Consider the following 21,222-nt stretch of genomic DNA (forward strand, 5'->3'; position numbering starts at 1 on the left):
AAGGGCCAAGATCCCTTCGAGTTCTATATAAAGCATTGTGTAGGCTTTCCACAGAAGTAAGATAAAGTGCCTCTATTATGGATGCCGGGTTGTCAGCGTCAAACACTTTCCAACCGGCCGCATGTGAGGGGACATAGTCCTCTTTTAGCCTTGACCCATATTAGGAAACAGTCTTGGCCCAGGGTCCAAACTATCAAATCAGCTCTTCTGACCAATTTTTAGGAAACAAGCAGATAGTGTGCGCGTATTCTATTTTACTTGCATATGTGGCTAGTTTTTTTTTTCAACCCACCGTTAATAACCCTCAGGTTTTGTGTAAAGATCAAAACTAATATACACTCTGCCTTTTATATATACCCATTAGACAAGTCGAAAGCAATAAAAAAAAAAAAAAAAAAAAAAAAAAAAGTGGTGACCCTTTAATATCAACCTCCAGTAATGTGTATTTTATAAAATGCTTACCGATTGCCAAAAGAGAATCTTCTAAGTGTCCCGACATTTCAGATTTTATACTGGCCTCAAGATCTTTCTTTGCAATCTTTTTGTACTCTTCAAAAACTGAGAATAAAAGAACATAGAGCTTCAGTTCAGACCACGTCTCAGCAAGCATTATTATAATGGCTGCCCCTAGCGCACACAACCTTTTTTCTTCCCAGCAGTTTTGAAACACACAGAAATCATTATCTGACGACTGTCCCATTTATACTATGCATTTAAATACATTTAATTTCTTACTGTGTTACATCTCTCTGTACAAATTGTTCATTATTGGACACAAAGAGATATTTCACCCATTTCTGTAAGGTGGCACATTGTTATGTCACTTATCCTAGCTTTCCCACTCTAACTTTAGAGTCTCTCCTATACCTCTAACATACACACACACAATGTCCTGGTGCTAACCGTAGTATCAGATAAAAATTTACAAAAATGCTGTTGTACTCTAGGGACCTATGCAGTAAAAAGATATTTTGAATCGACGTTTCGACCCTCAATGGGGTCTTTATCAAGATCTTGATAAAGACCCCATTGAGGGTCAAAACGTCGATTCAATAAAGCTTTTTACTGCATAAGTCCCTAGAGTGCAACCGCATTTTTGTAAATTTTTATACGATACTACTGTTAGCACCAGGGCATTAACTCTTTTCAGTGTGTACAGCAGCCCTACGGACACACGGAGGATCAGCACTCACTGTTTGTGAATATATGTTCTTTTATTTCACACGAATTTCCATCTCAAGGACTGAAACGTCGAATAAGATGTCAATTCGTGTGAAATAAAAGTACATATATTCACAAACAACAGTGAGTGAAGTGTGGGCACTGTGGGACATGCTTTGACGATCCCACGCCGTCACTCTTCAGAAGCACAACTTGCAATTGGCCACCTTAAATACCCTTTCTCCCGATTGGACACACCTGCCTATGTAGGTCAAGGCTTAACAAGCTAATCTAACCAATTTGGTGTTGCCAGTAGTCAGTATTGAGCAGTTACACACATTCAAATTAGCAAAACTACAAGGGTACCACATTTTTGCACAGCCAGTTTTTCACATTTGATTTAATTTAATACAACTGAATACTGCTTCACTAAAAATCTTTGTTCAGAAAGCACTCCAGTACTTGGAGGGAAATGAAAGACATACCATCTTTTTTTGTGGAGTAAATTATTATGCAGGCTGAGAGGGGTTCCCAAACGAATATATATATATAAGTTTGGGAGTTTTACTTTGAAAGCAGCCAGTAAGTTGCAGGTAAAACTTAGTCCCTTTGTAAAATGTATAATTAAGCAATTGAATTCTTAATGAATCAGATAAAATTGAGCGTAGGACTGGCCAGATATGGGATGACTTTGACGTAGTTGGCCAGCTTAAATATATTGCAATATATGGACAAACAATCCCTGTGTTGTTTAAAGGGTAAGGCATTTTTCAGTAGCAGTATGCACAAAATGTCTCTGTCTTAAATATATTGATAATGGGTTGAGTGCAGAGGACCTCTTGTAGTTGACTATATGTATTTTGTGGTCACACCCTCATTGCACCCCCGCCTAATGGTTTTAAAAAATAGTGGTGAGCACAACTTTCCCTTGTTTTTTTTATATAAAACATATATATTTATTTAATTTTTTTTGGAAGTTCTGACATTTTGTGAAAGGCTTGCCTGTTTGACTTGCTGTTTAAAATTGGGTAAGCGGTGTTTACAATAGATATATACCCTGCAGTACATAGGACTAATACAGGAGATGTGCTCACCCTTCAGTAAGTGGTTCCGGTTTCTGCTGCAAAGGATAGTCAGGAATTTCACCTCATCGGTCCCCCACTTCTTCTCACCGGCTTCATATAGGTCCTGAGAAGAAAGTGTTACAAATACACATCAGACATAAAATTGACTACAACACAACCATAAGTGTGAGTTCCTCCGAAAAGTAAGACAGTAAATAAAAAAAAATACAAAATATTTATTTATGAGTTAGCTTATGAGTAAGTGCCCCCAACAGGCATGAAACGCGTTAGGCCTTTTCCTAATATGTCCCAATAAATATTTTGTTATGTTTTTTGTTATTTACGGTCTTACTTTTTGGAGGAACTCGCACTTATGGTTGTGTTACTATGTGCATGCACCCTCGGACTGGAGTGAATTGTGAGTATGCCCTCCTGCTTATATCACTTTTTTTTTTGCAACCCTTGAAATTGTATTTATTTTGGTAGTACTTATACTGGCCTTGTGCACTATTCCTTTTTGTATAAAATTTGACTACACACAAAAAGTGGGCAAACAGGTTTGATGCCAAAGTTTTATTTATTCAGGATTATTATTCTGTAAGGGAAACTACACACCATATTTATGCTGCAATGTTTATTTTCTATTTACTAAACAGTAATAGGACAAGGGAATAATGTGCCTTACTATGTGAGCTGTGATAATTCCCCCTCAGCAGCACCCTTGCATGCATACATTTGTTCTCCATAGATAGGACCAAGAACAATCTATCTTGCAAAAAAAATACAACTGCTGTCACTTATATTATTTCTCATATATGGCCTAAGGAGTAATCATGGATGATATCTGACATCAAATCTGGTCTCTAGACAGCTAATATACATACATACCACAACAGTATATATTAAGGTCAATAAAAAGCCATGGCTCCATACAACCCTTGCTCAGAACGTTGGCTTCCCATCTACAAAGGGGGATTAAATATGACAGAAAGCCAAAAATAAATGATGCCTTTTAAAAAAATAAGCGGTCACAAAATGGAGGCTCAAGGCAAGAGATGCAAAAGGCCAAGATTTACTTAAAATATATAGACCAGTTTGGTAAGATTCTTTAATATGCCACTTAATATGATGTAAACTGTTGCTTAAGTGTTGATTTGGGGGTATAGTTTTCCTTTAAAATCCCCAAAAAAATATTTGGCAGGTATTCGATGCCCAGGAGAAATCTGCTTTCTCTGATCATTCCCAACATTTCCGACACTACCTATGAATTATGCAAGTGAGCAGCCGAACAGTAAGGCATTAGTGAAAAGAGCAAGTTCATTCAGAGAAATGACTTGTATCCAGAAGCGAGCCCAACAGAAGGTATAATGGGAGGAATACTTTCACTTTAGTAGTTTCAGAGAATCTAAGCAAGTGGTTATGTGGAAAAGGTTAGAGAATATTTTCACTCATCAAAATAATTGGCCTTCCGTAGAAACCAGAGTTTGAATCTGTTTCTGAAAAGGAGATTGTGTACTCACCGTTAAATCTCTTTCTCTTCAGTCACTTGGGGGACAAAGGGACAGTGGGGTATAGCTGGCACCACTAGGAGGCAGGACACAAAGTAAAAGAAACAACTAGACCCTCCTCCGCCTACTATACCCCTCCTGTTGCAGGCAGAGACACTCAGTTTGTACCAAAGGATGAGCATGAGGTTACTAATAACCAAAAAAAAGATAAAACTAATTACAAGAAAACAGATGGTTGAAAGCCAACCATGTCTGAAGCCAAGAGAAGGCCTCTATCCAGGGAGGGAAGCACTGTGTCCCCCAAAGACTGGAGAGAAAGAGATTTAACGGTGAGTACAAAAAAAACCTTTTCTCCAGGTCTGCTTGGGGGACACAGCGGATGTACCAAAGCAGTCCCCGAAAGTAAGGGCGGGAATTAGAGGCCTATGTGGAACTAGCCACTGCAGCCTGAAGTACTTTCCTGCCGTAGCGGGTGACAGATGCCGCAAAGGTGTCAAACTGGTAAAATTTGGCAAGTTCCGCTGAGGCTTGGTTCCAAAAAGCCCAGGGCGTACTCATTCCTCTGCTGGAATGTGCCCTGATTGTATCTGGAGGAGTTTGGCCTTGTGCTGAGTAGGGTCTTTGGATGGTCTGTTTTATCCAGCGGGAGATAAGTCTTAGTGGCTGGAGTGCCCTGGAGGGGACCTTAAGGAAGGATGAACAAGGAGTCTGATTTACTAATGTCCTCAACTCGATGCAGGTAAAATTTGAGAATAATAGGAAAATAAACCATAAATAAATAAAAAGACTAAGATTATAACTCCTGTGACAGGAGCTCTTAGGATGTCCTAACCTCCTGAGGACACGACGGAACCGAGTGTCTCTGCCTGCAGAGGAGGGGTATAGCAGGCAGAGGAGGGTCTAGTTGTTTCTTTTACTTTGTGTCCTGCCTCCTAGTGGTGCCAGCTATACCCCACTGTCCCCGTGTCCCCCAAGCAGACCTGGAGAAAAAAAGGAGTTTGGAGACAGCCTCATAAAGTGACTGTATTCTGCTCAATTCTTAAGTATATGTGTTATGCCCATATAGTATGCTTACTCTACAATGTATTGCCTGGATATGCTTTAACAGAGTCATGTCCAAAATGTGGTCCGGGGCCAATTGCGGCCCGTTTTCAAATTTACACCGGCCCTCAGCCGCCATCATAAATTAATAATAATAATGAGGCCCCCCAGCAGAGTGCGATCTGGAATCCCATAGCAGTAATATTTGGGCATATTAGTGAAATGATCTGCCACCAGTCTATACTGCTGCCTGTGTGCTGATGGTGTTAGTAATAGACACGTACTGGCACATAGAGACGCGCTGTCTTCGCATACTTCTTTAGGGCTGAAGGTGTCAAAAGACGTACTGACGTGCCAGTACAGTAAACTAAAGAAGTATGGCATCACTATGTGCCAGTACATGTATTGCCTTCAGCACACAGGCAGCAGTATAGACCAAGTAGCAGATCATTTCATGAATATGCCCAAATATTAATGCTACGATTACTCGACTCCTGTAATTTAAAGTTAATGGTTCAAAGAATGTCGGGCTGAATTGTCGGCCCTCACACATTTTCACCTCACGAAATCTGGCCCTCGTTGCAAAAAGTTTGGGCACCCCTGCTTTAACAGGATGGATGGTGCAAGACCAACACAATAGGGGTCAATTATGAATGCAGTAGCAAGTCAGGTTGAACTAAACTAAACAAATGTTATTGAAGTTTTTTGTGTGCAAATGCACCTGCTGACACTGTAGAACCCTGCAGCCAACCTGAATGTGACAGTAATTCCAGGGTTCCCACAGTGGGATGAATCAATAGGTTGCAGTAGACTTGCACCAACACTTATGTAATTTTAATGCAGACTACCTGAAGTGACAATTCCAATTTTGAAACAGTTTGATACCACTTGCATTCAATTTTCTACCACATGAAAGTGCAACAGAGTTTGTTTTGACCCACTGGGAAAAGTTGCCCATGGTGCAACTCTCAGGGCAGCTGTAATGTTTTGCGTGGCCAGGCAAAAATTCGCTCAGAAAACGCCAATTTCCTAAAATGCAAAGTTGCGTCCAGGGCACCGAATGATGGTTTATTTTTGCTATCATTACTTCGGCAATCAAGGTGCGCTAGCGTTCAATTATTACTTCATTAGAGGTGTTCGCTCAGGCTAATTTGCATACGGTGAAAATTATAAAGTTGAATTGACGTATATGTTGCAGCAAATACATTACACAAATCCAGGGAACCTTAATAAAGAAAATAGAGTTGTTATAATGCCCTACACATTAGCCTAATGTATAGTTTATGTTCCATATGTTAGAAAATGTATGGGGGAAGCCGGTTACACCAAAAAAATTTTAAGGACTTTTGCAGGCTGAAAAAAAGAAAAAAAGACGCCAGCGTATTTTGGGACTTAGAAACTTCTTTTTACAGAGTTACAGAGGATTGAGGAAGATCTAGCTACTTTAATACACTTCGCCTGGTCTGAGCTGGCAATTGCAAGTCTGGCGAAAGAGGTAACGTTCAGTAAAATCCGCATCTTAGTGAATTTGCGGAGTAAAGTCCATTGGCCAGAGCGAATACTCGCCTGGCGATAGTGTGCGAATGACCGCTAGCATCTGTCTCTTTCGCTAGCGAAGATACGCCTGTGCCCGTTAGCTATAACTCTGGCACTTCGCCCTTTAGTAAATCTGCCTCATAGAATAGAATCAGTAGGTAATGCAGATATACCTATCACAAAGGGCAGTACTCGGGTCTCACACATATGTTTATTGAGAAACAACCAATCATTATTATTCAGGAATCTTGCTCTTATAACTTGTACAGCTTTTTTACCAAATTTTCTCGAAGATGGGTTGGGGAAAAAAAAAAAAAGTTTTCAAAATATCAGAATAAAATAAAGGAAAAAGTATTTGACTGCTACATAATCTATGGTGCAATACATTAAATTATGTACCAATAAGAAGAGAGCAGGATAGACTGACTTACATTGGCATCTTGTTTTGCAAGGTCTTCATTCACGGTGCTGCTCTGGTCTCTCCCACCCTGCAAATGAACAAAGAAAAAGATAAATAAAAGAATGGGATGCTAAGAAATTGCAGACACAGAGTGGCAGATTTATCAAGGGTCGAATTTATGGGAGTTTTTTTTAAAACTTCCATAAACTCGAAATTCGAACAATCGAAATTTATTAAAAAAATAAAATTCTAATTTTCTAAACTCGGGTGAATAGGATCGACCCTGAAACTCGAATCGAATTTGATTAGAGTTTTTCTCCCTAGTCGAATTTGATCGTTTTGGCCATTAAAAAAAAAAACAAAAAAACTCAAATTCTAAATTAGAATTTTCAACTCGACCCTTGATAAATCTGCCCCAGAATCTTTAGAGGCTTATGCAATGTGTTAGGCAATGTACACCAATTCTGTTGAAGTTTCTCAAACCAGCCATTTGTAAAGTTTCATGTAAGCTACAACCTGCAATCTATGTATCTGCCCAGTTTATCCAACACTTTTTCCCCAACTTGTTTTTCACCAGTGTAACTTAAAGGGGACCTGTCACCCTAAAAAAATAATTCCAAATCCTGCTTTATGAGGTTAGTCAAGCAAAATAAACTTCACTTACACTATATAAATTATTTAAATCTCGTTTATTTTTAGTCTTGGAATTCACAATCATGTGAAACATGCAGCAGACATTTTATGGATACGGTTATTAAGGCAAAGCTTTAGATCATGTCAAAATCTTGTTGATGTACCAAAATGGGGAACCTGATGCACATGCACTGGCTATAAAATTAAATGTTGGAGACAGAGGGGTAATGTAAGGAGAGCACTGACATCTAGGAATCTCAGAATGGAAAGTGAAAGTAATTGCCTGCCCGCCTCTATGCCTAAAGCTGGCCATAGACACAAAGATCCGATCGAGGATTCAAACGATCGGATCTTAGCATCTATGGCCAGCTTAAGGCATAGAGGCAGGGCAGGCAATTACTTTCACTTTCCATTCTGCGATTCCTAGATGTCAGTGCTCTCCTTACATTACCCTTTGACAGCTGAGAGTTTTAAATGAGTTCCTAACCATTATGGTTGTTTTAATGAAAAAAAGAATTTGGGTTTCATGATTAATTTTAAAAGGACTTTTATTATACAGATTTTCAGGTGTGGGTGACCGGCCCCTTTAAGAACGGGATGGACAAACTCTAGCCCCTTTTTCTGTTGCCAAACTGAGCATTTCCACGCAATCAAATCTGTCATTTAGTAACAACTGGAAGACTGCAGTTTGGCCAAACCTGACCTCCAAACTCCAATCACCAAGAGCCAGTTGATAGGTTAAATTGAAGATCAAGGCTAATGACAGATGGGGAATGAGCCCCTAGTTGCTACGCCTTTTCTGCCTTGCCTATACCCGGATCCATTGCATTGGCCTGGGTGTAGGTACACATGGTGGATTTCATTGATGAAAGACAAGAGTTTGCATTTCAGCACTGAAATCTGTTGCATGTGTCTGCACCTGGATGACGTAAATGGACCCATGTGCAGACAAGGAAGGAAGGAAGGAGATAGAGCAGGGCTTATTCTCAGCCTGTGCATTTCAGCGAGATTAGGCTTAGGGATCAACAAGGTTTTCCAGACTTGCAGAATTAAGAAATTATGTGCAAGCAGGAAGCTGTAGGTGTACTAGATTGTGAACTAGTATTCACAATGCTGTGGGCCAGTACAGGTGGAACCTCTAAACAAACCTGCAGGTTCACTTAGCACCCAAATTGCATATTTTACCCTTTAAAGAACAAAGATTACATCCTGACCGTGGTTGTGGTACTTACAGCAGCCAAAGATACCAGAACTCTCTGGAACATGAAAGATGTGTCTGAGCAAATATCGTCCTCCAGAGATTTACCATATTCTGCAAAGCAGAAAAAGGATCGACATTAACCTGCAGCTTGACAATACAACGGTTTTTATAAATGGGGAGACAAACATTTGTCTAATAAATCAGCAGTACATCAATTAATAATTGGCATAGGTTATTGTTCCCAGGAAGTTATATTTGCATATCTGCATATTCATATGCGTGGGAGCAGCACTGCATTTCAGTCTGTCAAATTAAGATAGTTTCGCTCATAAAATAAACAGCGCCTCCCAATGCTAAAAGTTTAAATGGTTCCCTTGTTTGGGTCAGGCCTATTGCTGATGTGGTGTGGCCTTAAAAAAGAAAGAAAGTACAGTTGGCAACATAGGCCTCAGTGAAGCATATCTGATTGACTATCCTTAAGGAAAATCAGTAGATATTAGTGAAAAATAACCAAACCCTCGGCCAATGGGATTATCAGTCAAACTCCTCTGTTAAAGTGAAGTCTTTGCATTTCTGCATCAGCCAGTAATGCCGACACATGCAGTGATATGGTTACTAGCCACTAAAGTTCCCCTGTGATCTGGTCATTCAGCCATTAAGTAAAAAACCAGGTCCGCAAGCTTTTAGCCAGTTATGATACTACACTGGTCATATATGCAGAATTTTGGCCATCAGGTCATTTGGTTGGAATGGACCATGTAAAACTACCTTGGTTATTTTAAATGCTGGCATTTAATTAGTTCTTGACTGCCAAGGCGAGTTTGCATTATATATATATACTAGCTTTATTGTATATAAGAAACCTTTATCTCAAAGGAAATCCTTCTGATGTTATTTTGCTGCCTCCCTTTCCCCTATTCCTCTCGTGTCTTGGAGATAAAAGCTGTCATCTCTTAAAGCACATTCAGAGCCAAAAAAAAAAAAAAAAACCCCCTCTCCTCTTTTGAAACCCAATACGTAAAAGTGCATTTGTATGAAAGTCTCCCATATCTTGTAGGTCACCAGCAAGGCAACTCATGAAAATGCTAATCCCAACTTGTAATTATAAATTGAAATATAAAATAGGACATGTACTCCGGTACCATGCTCATAAATTTTCAGCCTTTCTATAACCGTGCAGTTGGCCGATTGATCGTTCCCCAATCTTTTTTTTTCTCAAAAATGAAAGGGGACTGGAAACAGGACAGACAGCATTTCTTTCATCTGCAGGCTGGTTCTGTTCTCCAGCGTGCTTCCCTGAGGTGCTGTAACTTATACTTTGTGTAATGCCCTGTCCTGTATAGCCAGTAGTTGATTTACATGGCAGAAGAGCCTATAAGATGCATGTAGTCTCCAGCACAAGAAAGCATATATGCAGTTATAAAGCATATATGCAGTTATAAAACAGACAGGGTGGTGGAACCAAGCAGGTATGTCTTCAACTGCCTCTTCTTGTTTATAATACTTACTTATTTTGTAGGTGATATTTATGTTCTTGATCTCCTCTGCGCTGCGAGATGCCAAAATCTCAATCAAACAGCCCTCGTCTGTCCCTGCACCCTAAAAACCATACACAAAATGGTTATCACAGAGGGCATAACATAATTGTTGGTGCTATACAGATAACTGATGAGAAGGATGAAAGACTAACAACAATGACACTGCACAGAGGTCTTTGTACTGCTATACTGTATTACATGGACACTTAGGGCAGTGATTTTGCCAAAGTGATTATGGCTTTCCTTATTAAAAGGACATGTAACGTAAAATGAAAAAATATTTTTCCTCTCAGTAAATCCTAAATTTATCGGGATTGGCGCTACATGATTTCCAGAGTTGTAAATTGCTCCTATATCTTAAAAATCAATCTTAAAATTTGTAGCTGCAATCATGGAAGTCAGCACTGGAACATTTGACTGCAATACAGCAAGTCTTCAGCTGGAGCGAACAGAGCATGCTCCAGGGAACAAAAGATGGACAGGGACCTCTGTTGGATGATTATTAATAATTAATCCCAGTTCAGGCCTTCAGAGCATTGTTTTACTGTGAAACACACAGCATAACGTCCTTTAAAGGGGAAGTTGATTTATGTTATTTTTTTAACTGGTCTTTTTTCTTTGTGGTTTTAAGTATAAGCCTTCCTATATTTCTCTCTCCCGATCTAATTGAAATGCTACCTAGCTGTCCAGGTCACTGACTAAATTAGAAATTCACTGCAGTCTACAGTTCTATTGCAGTGGCTTTTTCTTATTGCGGACACTAGTGCAGATGCATGTGGACTTGAAAACCACTGCTTGGCTACTAGGGAAACAAGCCTTAGCAACCAGATCACAACTGAAATTCCAAACAGGAGAGTAATGTTACACCAATTCAGATTTTAAGATGAAATGCACAGGATTCACATCATGATCAGATGCCTTCAGTCTTTTTAAATCTGTAAAACATAATCCTTGATTTATACTCTCTCTTATCCTTTTAAAATGTGAAGAGATAAAGCAAGTATGCACACACAGAATGGCAAAAAGCACATAGAGAGAGAGAATGAAGCCTACTTTTCATACAATTGGCGGTCTTATGTTTAGCTTTGGCAAGAAGCTGTAGAAGACTTGTATTGTTGGTGAACCTGACTCCTACAGAAAGTAAAAAGCATCAATGGGGGAAAATGAAAGTGCTCTGTGGTGTGTGACATGCTTTGTCAAGAGACTTTATTGCAGTGTCTAACAAAAGCTTCCTTGGTATCTTTGCTTGCCCTCTCTCCCCCTCTCTTCTCTTCTATAACAAAGCCTCTGTCACAGGACGCGAAAGCACTGAGAAGTATCAGTGAGCTTCTGTATAAAGCATTAGCAATTACAGATGTTATACCTATTATCCAGAATGCTCTGGGCCTAGGGTTTTCTGCAGAACAGGTCTTTCCATAATTTGGATCACCATACCTTAGGTCTTGTATAAATCATTAGAATATTAAATAAACCCAATAGAATTATTTTGTCACCAATATAGATTTCATGCAGCTCAGTTCCCATCAAGGGACTGTATTAGGGAAATCGTTTTTAAAAACTAGAATTATTTGCTTGAAATGGGAGAGGAACTTCACGTAATTCAGACCTTTCTAGATGGCGGGCTTTTGGATAACAGATATACCTATATAATACATTTCTAAAAACCTATTTAAAATGGCCAATGTAAATAAATGCACATATGGATAATCATAATCAGGCCTGGATTTGTACTTGCGAGGGTGAGCGGGCGTGAGGACACTGCACCCTTGGGGCACTCGAGGGGGAAATCTGGGCCTGATCATAATACAGTATATAATGGGGCTCATTACCAGTACTGTACTAAGAGGGTGCAAATGTGCATGTGAAAAAAACCCATTATAAATTAGGAGATTGCAGGGACATAGTCTTACACCAAAATCCAGGGCGTCAGTTAATATAAATAGGGTGCAGCATTTAGCACTCAGGTGTACAGGAGCCCTGTCCCTTACAACTGACACAGACCAGAAGTAATTTACAGGGCTCTCCTTGCAAACCACAACCAAACATTTTTTGTGCAACTACAACATTTCAGACCTGCCCAACTTAAGGACCATTAAGTCTTGGGTGGAACATTCACAAAGTTGTGTGGCATTTACTAACTGGTAAGCCAAATTGTCAGGCATGGAATTTTGAACCAACAATTGGTGGGCACAATTACAAGTGTGGGTGGGACTGCAAAGTCTGGGGATTTAATGCAGCAAGCACTTTGCTCCCATTACTGATGATCGCCAGGGTATTTTTTGAATGAATGACCTTAGTAGGGGACAAAAGCCAGTATTGATGTTGTTCGGGATTTGAGGAATAAATGAGAGCAGGTGTATCCTCCGGAAACTTGTTTGGTTTGATGTTGGGCAATAACACAAGGGCGGGGACTTTGTTTCCCATAAAATCTAAAAGATGGCCTCTAAATACATCTCTCAGAACACCCACCTTCATGGCTTTTTTCAGTTCCTCCACATCATAGAGAGTGGATGAGGTTATAAGTCCCAGGATGACTTTTTCAAAGTTCCCTGTCAGTTCGGATTTTAAATCATCATCAAGATCCTAAAAATGAGAATAGCACAAATTTAAGAACCTGCATTGAAAGAAGCACCAACATTCTGTGAATAAGTAATTAGCATGGGGCTAGATTGCAAGGTCTAAACACTTCAACTGAAGCAAAAAATGGAACAAGTGTAGATGTATGAGAGGGATAGCTTTTTCTACAGAGCAGATTACGAACATTGCAATACTGTAGGTCCAAAGATGTAGATGTAATTCTATAAATAAAAAAGTAAAGATAAAAATAGTACTCCCATAAGGGAGATGTATCCTCCTCCGATAAGGACACTAAATGAACTGGGGGCGACAGACTCCCAAGAGGGGGGTGTAGCCTGCTGGGGAGAGTCAGGCTGGCCCCCTGGGAGGACTGTCATCCCCTCTGTTCTTTTACTGTTCTGTCCTCCCAGAAAGCAATGTTAACCCTCCAGTGTCTGTGATCAAAGAAAAACATGATTTTATTAACGTCTGTTAGCAATAATGTGACTAAACCATTAACGAAACAGTTTGGTTACCAAAGCCAAGGGGCTCAAGACAAAAGCTGTTCCATTATAAAATGCTGTAAAACATCAGCGTTTTGGCTTTTTTTGGTCAATACAACAAGAATTTAGGAAATATAATAAATGACAAAACATTTGCCCACGTGCAGTAACCCATAGCAACCATTAAGTTGCTTGCTTTTAAATAGGAGATTAGTATACTCTGCTGGTTGGTGGTAAGACCTATAGCACAGTTTGCACCTTTTATTTCATATCCCTCTATAAGTTGGGACGTAGATATTTTTTTTGCTTCCCACAATCCCCAGTACAACTTACTAACACTAGAGTTTATGGGAAAGTAACATTAAATGCTCTTATTTTCACCTTTTCGAGTGAAACAAGCATTTTTTTGCCACTATTTTATGCCACAGTTTTAAGTTAGTGATGCACCAAATCCATTATTCAGCTGCATTCCAGCACTTTTTTCAGGATTTCATTCAACCGAACCCTAGTGCTGTCCAACTATTTCCATGTAGAAGGCCAATTAGCCAACATGATCAGCATTGATGCATGGCAGTAGGGAATATGATACAACCAATTGGCCGACATGCAACATGTTCATGGGCTGAACTGTATCGAATGGATGATGTCATACACAACAGTCTAAAGCTGGCCATAGACTCAAAGATCCTCTCGTTTGGCGACAATCGCCAAATGAGCGGATCTTTCCCTGATATGCCACTAACGGCATGGCTATATCGGGGGTAATTCGAACGTTCGGCCGAACGAATTACGATACTCCAAGGGGCTCCGACGGGTCTGTCTGTTAAAAATCAAACCTTCCCGATCGATATCGTGGCCAGATATCGATTGGGAAGACCCGTCGGAAGCCCCCATACACTGGCAGATAAGCTGTAAAATTGGCTCAAACGACCGATATCGGCAGCTTTATCTGCCCGTGTATGGCCACCTTTAGGAGCCCATAGGCAGGCAGCGCGATATAAAAGTACCTTGAAGGGCCACATCTGGGCAGCCCTAAACCTTAACACTGGCAAATTCTTAGGGCTATAGAACATGCCACTATCCACAGCTGGTAGCTTCCCAGGGTCACTCAGCACCCACAATTCTACTTGAACACAAACACTGGCCACCACATTGTGTCATTGTAATCTTTGGCTTGACTTACTTTTCCAACAGTGGTTTTATAAGCAGTCTTGATTTCCTGGCGCTGAGAAAGAGTCCTGTTTGCAATGACGTCAATGACAGCATCTTCATCGGTGCCTAGAAAAGAGGCAAAGGGAATCCTTGTCACCGAATGTCAACACTAATGGATCCTTCTCACATGGCTCAGGTTATAGTATTAAAAAAAACAAAAAACACTTTTAACAGGTGTAAACATGGGCGTCCACAGAACATTTCTCAGGGTGGGGCAAGTAGCTAAAAGCATCACAAGCTAAATGTCTACAAATATTGTCATGGCAAAAACACAAATCTATGACTGGAATTGTTAATACACTTGAAAGAGAACTATTGGTAAGCTAAAATATTAAATAGCCTGATGGTGAAAAGAAATACGGTGCAGAGGAAATAATGTAAGAGTCATAACTCTGAGCCAATGTGGCCATCTTTATCCACTTTACAAGCAAATCATGCCTTGGGCACACACATATTAGCAGGTGTTGGCCTGGGTGCATACACACAGAGCAGATTTTGGATTGAAAGCATGCATTTGTGCTGAATCCCATTCTGTGTATATTTACCCAGGCTGAAACACTGCCCTCTCATAGAGACATAAGTAAGTGGGTTGAAGCCAATAAACATCACATGTGGTACTAGCCTTAGAAGGACACACATGTGAACCAAATCCAGGATTTGGTGCAATCAAAGTGAATTTTACTGAATCATCACGTGATTCAATAAAATTCACTTTTTGATTGAACTATTTGGAGTGCGGGTCCATTCTGAAGAAAATTGTATGTTATAAACTTGACCCAGCACCCACCACGAATCGGAAGGGATTGAGTGCAGGTACTTTCTGAACATTTATATATATTATCGGCCAGGATTCGGCCCTTTTCAGCAGGATTCGGCCGAATCCTTCTGCCCGGCTGAACCAAATCCGAATCCTAATTTGCATATGGTAATTAGGGGCGGGGAGGGAAATCACATGACTGTATCACAAAACAAGGAAGTAAAAAATGGTTTCCCCTTCCAACCCCTAATTTGCATATGCAAATCTTTCCCGAAGGATTCGGGGGTTCGACCGAATCACATATACATATACACACACACACACAAACGCTAGGTCGGTGCACCCAGAGCACAAAATGGATGCCTAGGTGCTGGATCTTTAACATCAATAATAGCAAAGCAACAAAAGGTGTCGTTTATTCAACGTTTCGGCTCAGCTACAAAAGACGGCTAATGTAGCTGAGCCGAAACGTTGAATAAACGACACCTTTTTTCTTTCATATAAGACCCTTGTGTGCGGACTCTTTTGTTGCTTTGCTATAGATAGATAGATAGATAGATAGATAGATAGATAGATAGATAGATAGATAGATACACACAAACAAGGGAATGTTGTGCTCACCACTAATTTTTAAAACCATTAGGCGGGGGTGCAATGAGGCTGTGACCACAAAATACATATAGTCAATTACAAGAGTCCTCTGCACTCAACCCATTATCAATATATTTAAGACAGAGACATTTTGTGCATACTGCTACTGAAAAATGCCTTACCCTTTAAACAAAACAGGGATTGTTTGTCCATATATTGCAATGTTTTTAAGCTGGCCAACTACGTCAAAGTCATCCCATATCTGGCCAGTCCTACGCTTAATTTTCATCTGATACATTAAAAATTCTATTGCTTCATTATACATTTTCAAAGGGACTAAGTTTTACCTGCAACTTATACACAATATATACATATATTTCTTATAGAGGGACTCGTTTTTTCAACACAAGAATCTGTGTGGGAGTAAGAATGTAAGTGTACGAATGTGGAGTGTAAGAATTATACAATTTCCATTGATCCAGCACCCACAAACGGATATTGGGAGTTAGAGTGCGGGTACCCTCTGGACATATAATATACAAATGGCTGCAGACTTTTTTTTTTCGGATAAGGGGTCTTTCCATAATATGGACCTGCACACCCTGTATACTTAAAATACATTAAAGCATGGCTTAAAACCAATAGGATTGTTTTGCCTCTAATAAAACTGAATTATACCTTAGTTGGGATCAAGTACAAGCACCTGTTTCAATATTACAGGTATGGGATCTGATATTCAGAATGTTTTGTACCTGAGGTTTTCTGGATTACAGATCTTTCCTTAATTTGGATCTTCATACCTTAAAACTACTCTAAAATCAGATTCAACAAGATTTGCTGAAGAAAATGGTTACCTTGCATTTATGTTTGTTAAACCATCTAAACAACTCATCCTGGATCTTCATACCTTAAACTACTCGAAAATCATTTAGAAATAGAATAAACTCAATAGTGTGGTTTTGCTTAAAATGAGAATGAATTAGATCTTAGTTGGGATCAAGTACGAGCTACTGTTTTATTATTACAGAGAAAAAGGAAATCATGTTTAAAAAAATTGATTATTTGGATAAAATGGAGTCTATGGGAGACAGCCTTCCTGTACTTCGGAGCTTTCTGGATAACGGGTTTCCAGATAACAGCCATACTGTTAACACCATATGCACCACCAATGATGTCAGAATACCATGTGACACACATGAAACATCATTTTTTGTGAGTTTTGTCGTCCACAAACCACCTATTTTTCTCAATAGCAGCAATGATCCAGGACTTCAAACTTGTCACAGGGGGTCAACATCTTGGAAAGGGTCTGTGACTCTCACATGCTCAGTGGGCTCTGAGCAGCTGTTGAGAAGCTAAGCTTAGGGGTCGTCGCAAATTATCAAGCAGAAAATTAGGTTTGTCTGTAATATAAGATGATACTACAGGGCTGATTATTAAATTCTGATGCTAATTGCACTGGTTTTGTTGCTTGTTTTGCTGCTTGTTTTATATCCCCCCCCCACCCGGTTACTTTTTCATCCCACCCGCTAGGAAAAAACTCCAGAGGGAGAACACTGTCCATGCAAAATAACATGGCAATTTCCATTTTATCTTGTTCCCCAGTGGCCTCAATGCAGGTTATTTTACATTTGAATGTGGCTCAAGGGTGGAAAAGGGGACCCCCCTCCCCAGGAACTAACCTCCCTCTAGCTAATCTAACCGATCCATGGCCTACACACGCCTAAGCCTGGCTGCTCATAGCCACACTCAGGAGTGCCCCAGCACCTATCACATTCACCTGTGGGCGCCGGGGAGACCCTATTCCCTATGTCCCTATCCTTCCCAGTGGTCTCTCCACACGCCTAAGCCTGGCTGCCCTCAGCCACACTCAGGAGTACCCCAGCACCTATCACATCATGTGAGTACTGGGCAGACCCCCTACCTAGCGCCTCTGCCCACCTCCCATATGTTTTTGGATTGTGGGAGGAAACCGAAGTACTCGGAGGAAACCCACACAGACACGGGGAGAACATACAAACTCCTTACAGAAAGGGCCCAGGTTAGAATTGAACCCAGGACTCCCAGCTGCAAGACACAGTGCTACCCACTGAGCCGCCGTGCTGCCCTACCTATATATACTGCTACTCATATATATCCTTTCCACTTTCCTATGACATCATCATAAAAAGGTCACATGACACTGTGCTGCTTTACGGTTACCTCAACAGCTCAAACAGCTTTACTGTTGCATGAACAGCTCTGGGGCTGAGACAATCCCAAAATGTGTCTTAAAGGAGACATGGGGAGACCCGTTTATCAAAATTGTGACTTTTATAGAGACACAGGGTGGGATTAATAAAGTTGGGAGCAGAGAGTGTGGGATTAAATTAGGCAGGGAGCATGAGTGGCTTTTCATTAAGGCTCTGGAAGGCAAATGTTTCCCAAACCTGACAAATAAAAAAAAGCTTTACTGACTTTTTCCCCCAAGTTGTAAGTCCCGGTCTTGCCACAGAGGATTGGCTGGGCTTGGAGGAAGAAATTGAAACCTTCCCTAAACCTAGCTAATCCCCTAGTGGCAGGGACTTTACACTCTGAAGGGAAAAAGTAGAAGTAGTTTACTGTTTGCAGGACAAGGCCCAGCACCAGGGTTCAATTTTTTTTTTTTTTTTCTTTACTCCTGGATTTTATGGAGTTTTTTGTTTGTTTTTTTAATTAATTAAATAAGGTGGATGGGAGTTTCTTCAGACTTTTTTTTTAAATTAAAATAATGAGAAAAATTTGGATTTTAGTAACAAGCACAACAAACTTCATTATAGACTGCGTAATATATAATTATTAATAATAATAATATTTTTTTGAATCCAAAAAACACAATCAAATAAAATCCATGGGGAAAAAACTCAAATAGCAGAGACACATGGAGGCAGGTCTAAATTAGGCTGGGGCAGAGAGACGTGGGGGAGGGGCTTAATTAGGCTAGGGCAGAGACGAGGGGCTTAATTAGGCTGGGGCAGAGAGACGTGGGGGAAGGGCTTAATTAGGCTAGGGCAGAGACATGGGGGAGGGGTTTAATTAGGCTAAGGCAAAAATATGTGGGGGAGGGACTTGTCAGTGTGAGATGAGCAGAGCTATGCAATAGGAGCCCAAGTTATGCAAATGAGGAAGTACAGTTGGCAATACCAACAGCTATAAACTCAATTAGTTGTTTCATAGTCAAATGGCACTTCATGTAAGCACATACAGTGCCAATCTGATACGCAATGCCCCAGTGCCAGTGCCATGTAAATTGTCTCCATGTGGTAATTGGGCCAGCTCTGTGTATAATAGACCTAATACCTTACAGTGTAAACATGGTCTCAATTCAATAACGAATCCCCCAGAACACAGTGCAGAATCATTTTTCAGACCAGAACAGACCAGGAAACACACCAGAATTAATATAGTGCCAATAACAATGGTGCCAGTTCCATTAATAATGTCCACAGAAGACAAGGCTGGATAGATACACCATGCCATTTATAAAGCTGAGAGCTCAGATCACATGGGAGAATAAATAGGGTGCGGTCCTGCCAGTAGTGTACATGGACTTTACTCAATCAGGAACTCAGGCAGGTGCACAAACACACACATATATAAAGGCACTATAAAGCACTGCAACAAAAGCAGATGTAACAGTCACAGTTGCACAAGAAATTGTGACAATACTCGGCAAACACACACAATAACACACAATTCATTAGGCAGCAGCACAAATATCAAATGCAGAATAAGATATACTAAAACACACACATGTACATGGCAGACACACACACACACACACACACACTACATTAGAAGATTTGGACAAATCTGGAGCTTTCACCGACAATAAATTTTATTGCTATTACCTTATTCCAAGCCTGCTGCTGCCTGCACAAACTGCTCACCTTCCCTTCAGTACAAGTCCCGGCACAGCTGCTCAGGGATTGGCTAGGCTGCAGAATGAATCCTTTCAGTCTATCCAATCGTGTACAGCTGCATGGTGATTGGTTATACTGCTGGGTATAGCCTACCCAATCAGTGTTCAGTTGTACCGGGACTTAAGACAATGAGATTAGTGATGTGCGGGTCAGGGTTTCCCTGACCCGCACCCAACCCACCCTGCTCCAATCCGCACCTGCTTTCGGGGTCCTTTTACAGACCCGCGCCGACCTGGCGAGCAGAAGCGAGACTATAAAACCGGAACCCGGAAGTCGGATGCCAGCATTAGAAGGTGGCGGGCGGGGAGAGCAGGAGAACAGCTCAATCCGCACCTGCGAGGAGCACTGCGAGGTAAACCCACGGGTATCGGGTCGGCCCGCACACCACTAACGGAGATCGTATCTACAGCCAGTGGCTTGAAACGTCTTCAGTACAGGTCAGAGACTCCAGGGGGGGCAAGTGCCCTCCCTTGCCCTTATTTGTGGATGCCCATGGGTGTAAATGTTCCTTGTGGAATATGACAGAAGAAAATGAATTACACAAGTGACTGAAGCATTAAAATAGGGCAACACTCCCATTCCACTACTACTACTAGATTCCAGGCATATATGTTATGTAGATCTACGCACATCCATGCTGTGCAAAACAAAAAGTCCTCATGTACCCATCAGTGTGCTTAACCAAGAGTGATTAAAGAGTAGTTCATACATGAGTGGGCCATTTATCCTGGAGATGTATTGGTACTCACCTGCTCCTTTCATGGCGTTCCTCAGCTTCTGCACATCATCTGCTGCATTGAAATTGGGGTAGGGTTTAATTGTACCCTTAGTTCCGAGCTATAGAACAGGAAAATAAAGTTTTAGTAGTTGGTTGCCAAAACAATAAGCTACCTTTATATTTGTGTTTTTGCACCATAGGTTTCCTTTAAGGAGAACTAATCCGTTAAAATGAATATGGCTAAAAAAAAATTAAAAAAAAGCCACAATTTATAGGTTTATATAGTAATCTTATTGAATCATCTTAGAGGTTCAGCATCTCTATAGTAGTAATGATGCATGCCTTCAAAGTAATCATAATAGTTTCTTATCTTGAATTTGTTAGGAGTGTGACACTCATGCTCAGTGGGCTCTGAGCAGCTGCTGAGAAGCTTAGGGGTCATCACAAATCATAAAGCAGAAAACGACTGATGCTACAGGGCTGATTATTAAAATGTGATGCTAATTGTGCTGGTCTCTCTGAGTTGCCAGGTACCAATAATCTCAATGATTTACTAATCAGCATCTTGTGCATCAGTCCCAGAGCTCAGGTAAGTGACAGCAGCCCAAAGCATGTGCAGTGAAACAGTAAAAAAAGAAGATGGGTAACTACAGGGGCATCTTTAGAAGCACAGATCTTCTACTACAGGGCTGTGGTTATGTTTCGGGTTCTATACCAACCCAAGGCACTGTACAACATTTCTGCCATACTTCTTTAGTTAAGCTTTAGACTCTTGACCAACGCTGAAGCAGACTGCTGTCAGTTGCAAATGGCATTTGCAAATACCTTTAAAAAAAAAAAAAAAAAACTAAAATACTGATTC

The 21,222-nt window shown here is 40.5% G+C and overlaps 1 protein-coding gene across 2 annotated transcripts in view; it reads right to left on the bottom strand.

Moving 5' to 3' along the window:
- The window catches only part of anxa4.L (annexin A4 L homeolog), a 36,343-nt gene that overhangs the window by 5,286 nt on the left and 9,835 nt on the right, over positions 1-21,222 (bottom strand). Inside the window, exons 1-9 of one of the 2 annotated variants that reach the window (XM_041585014.1) lie at positions 21,080-21,098; positions 20,392-20,479; positions 14,325-14,419; positions 12,552-12,665; positions 10,053-10,143; positions 8,576-8,655; positions 6,742-6,798; positions 2,256-2,349; positions 463-558 (exon numbers count right to left, since the gene is read on the bottom strand). In XM_041585014.1, the coding sequence (XP_041440948.1) occupies positions 463-558; positions 2,256-2,349; positions 6,742-6,798; positions 8,576-8,655; positions 10,053-10,143; positions 12,552-12,665; positions 14,325-14,419; positions 20,392-20,404 (640 nt within the window). In that variant the 5' untranslated portion in view covers positions 20,405-20,479; positions 21,080-21,098. 2 annotated transcript variants of the gene reach the window in all.

The sequence above is a fragment of the Xenopus laevis genome, chromosome 3L, assembly GCF_017654675.1.
Source record: "Xenopus laevis strain J_2021 chromosome 3L, Xenopus_laevis_v10.1, whole genome shotgun sequence".
Taxonomy (NCBI): domain Eukaryota; kingdom Metazoa; phylum Chordata; class Amphibia; order Anura; family Pipidae; genus Xenopus; species Xenopus laevis.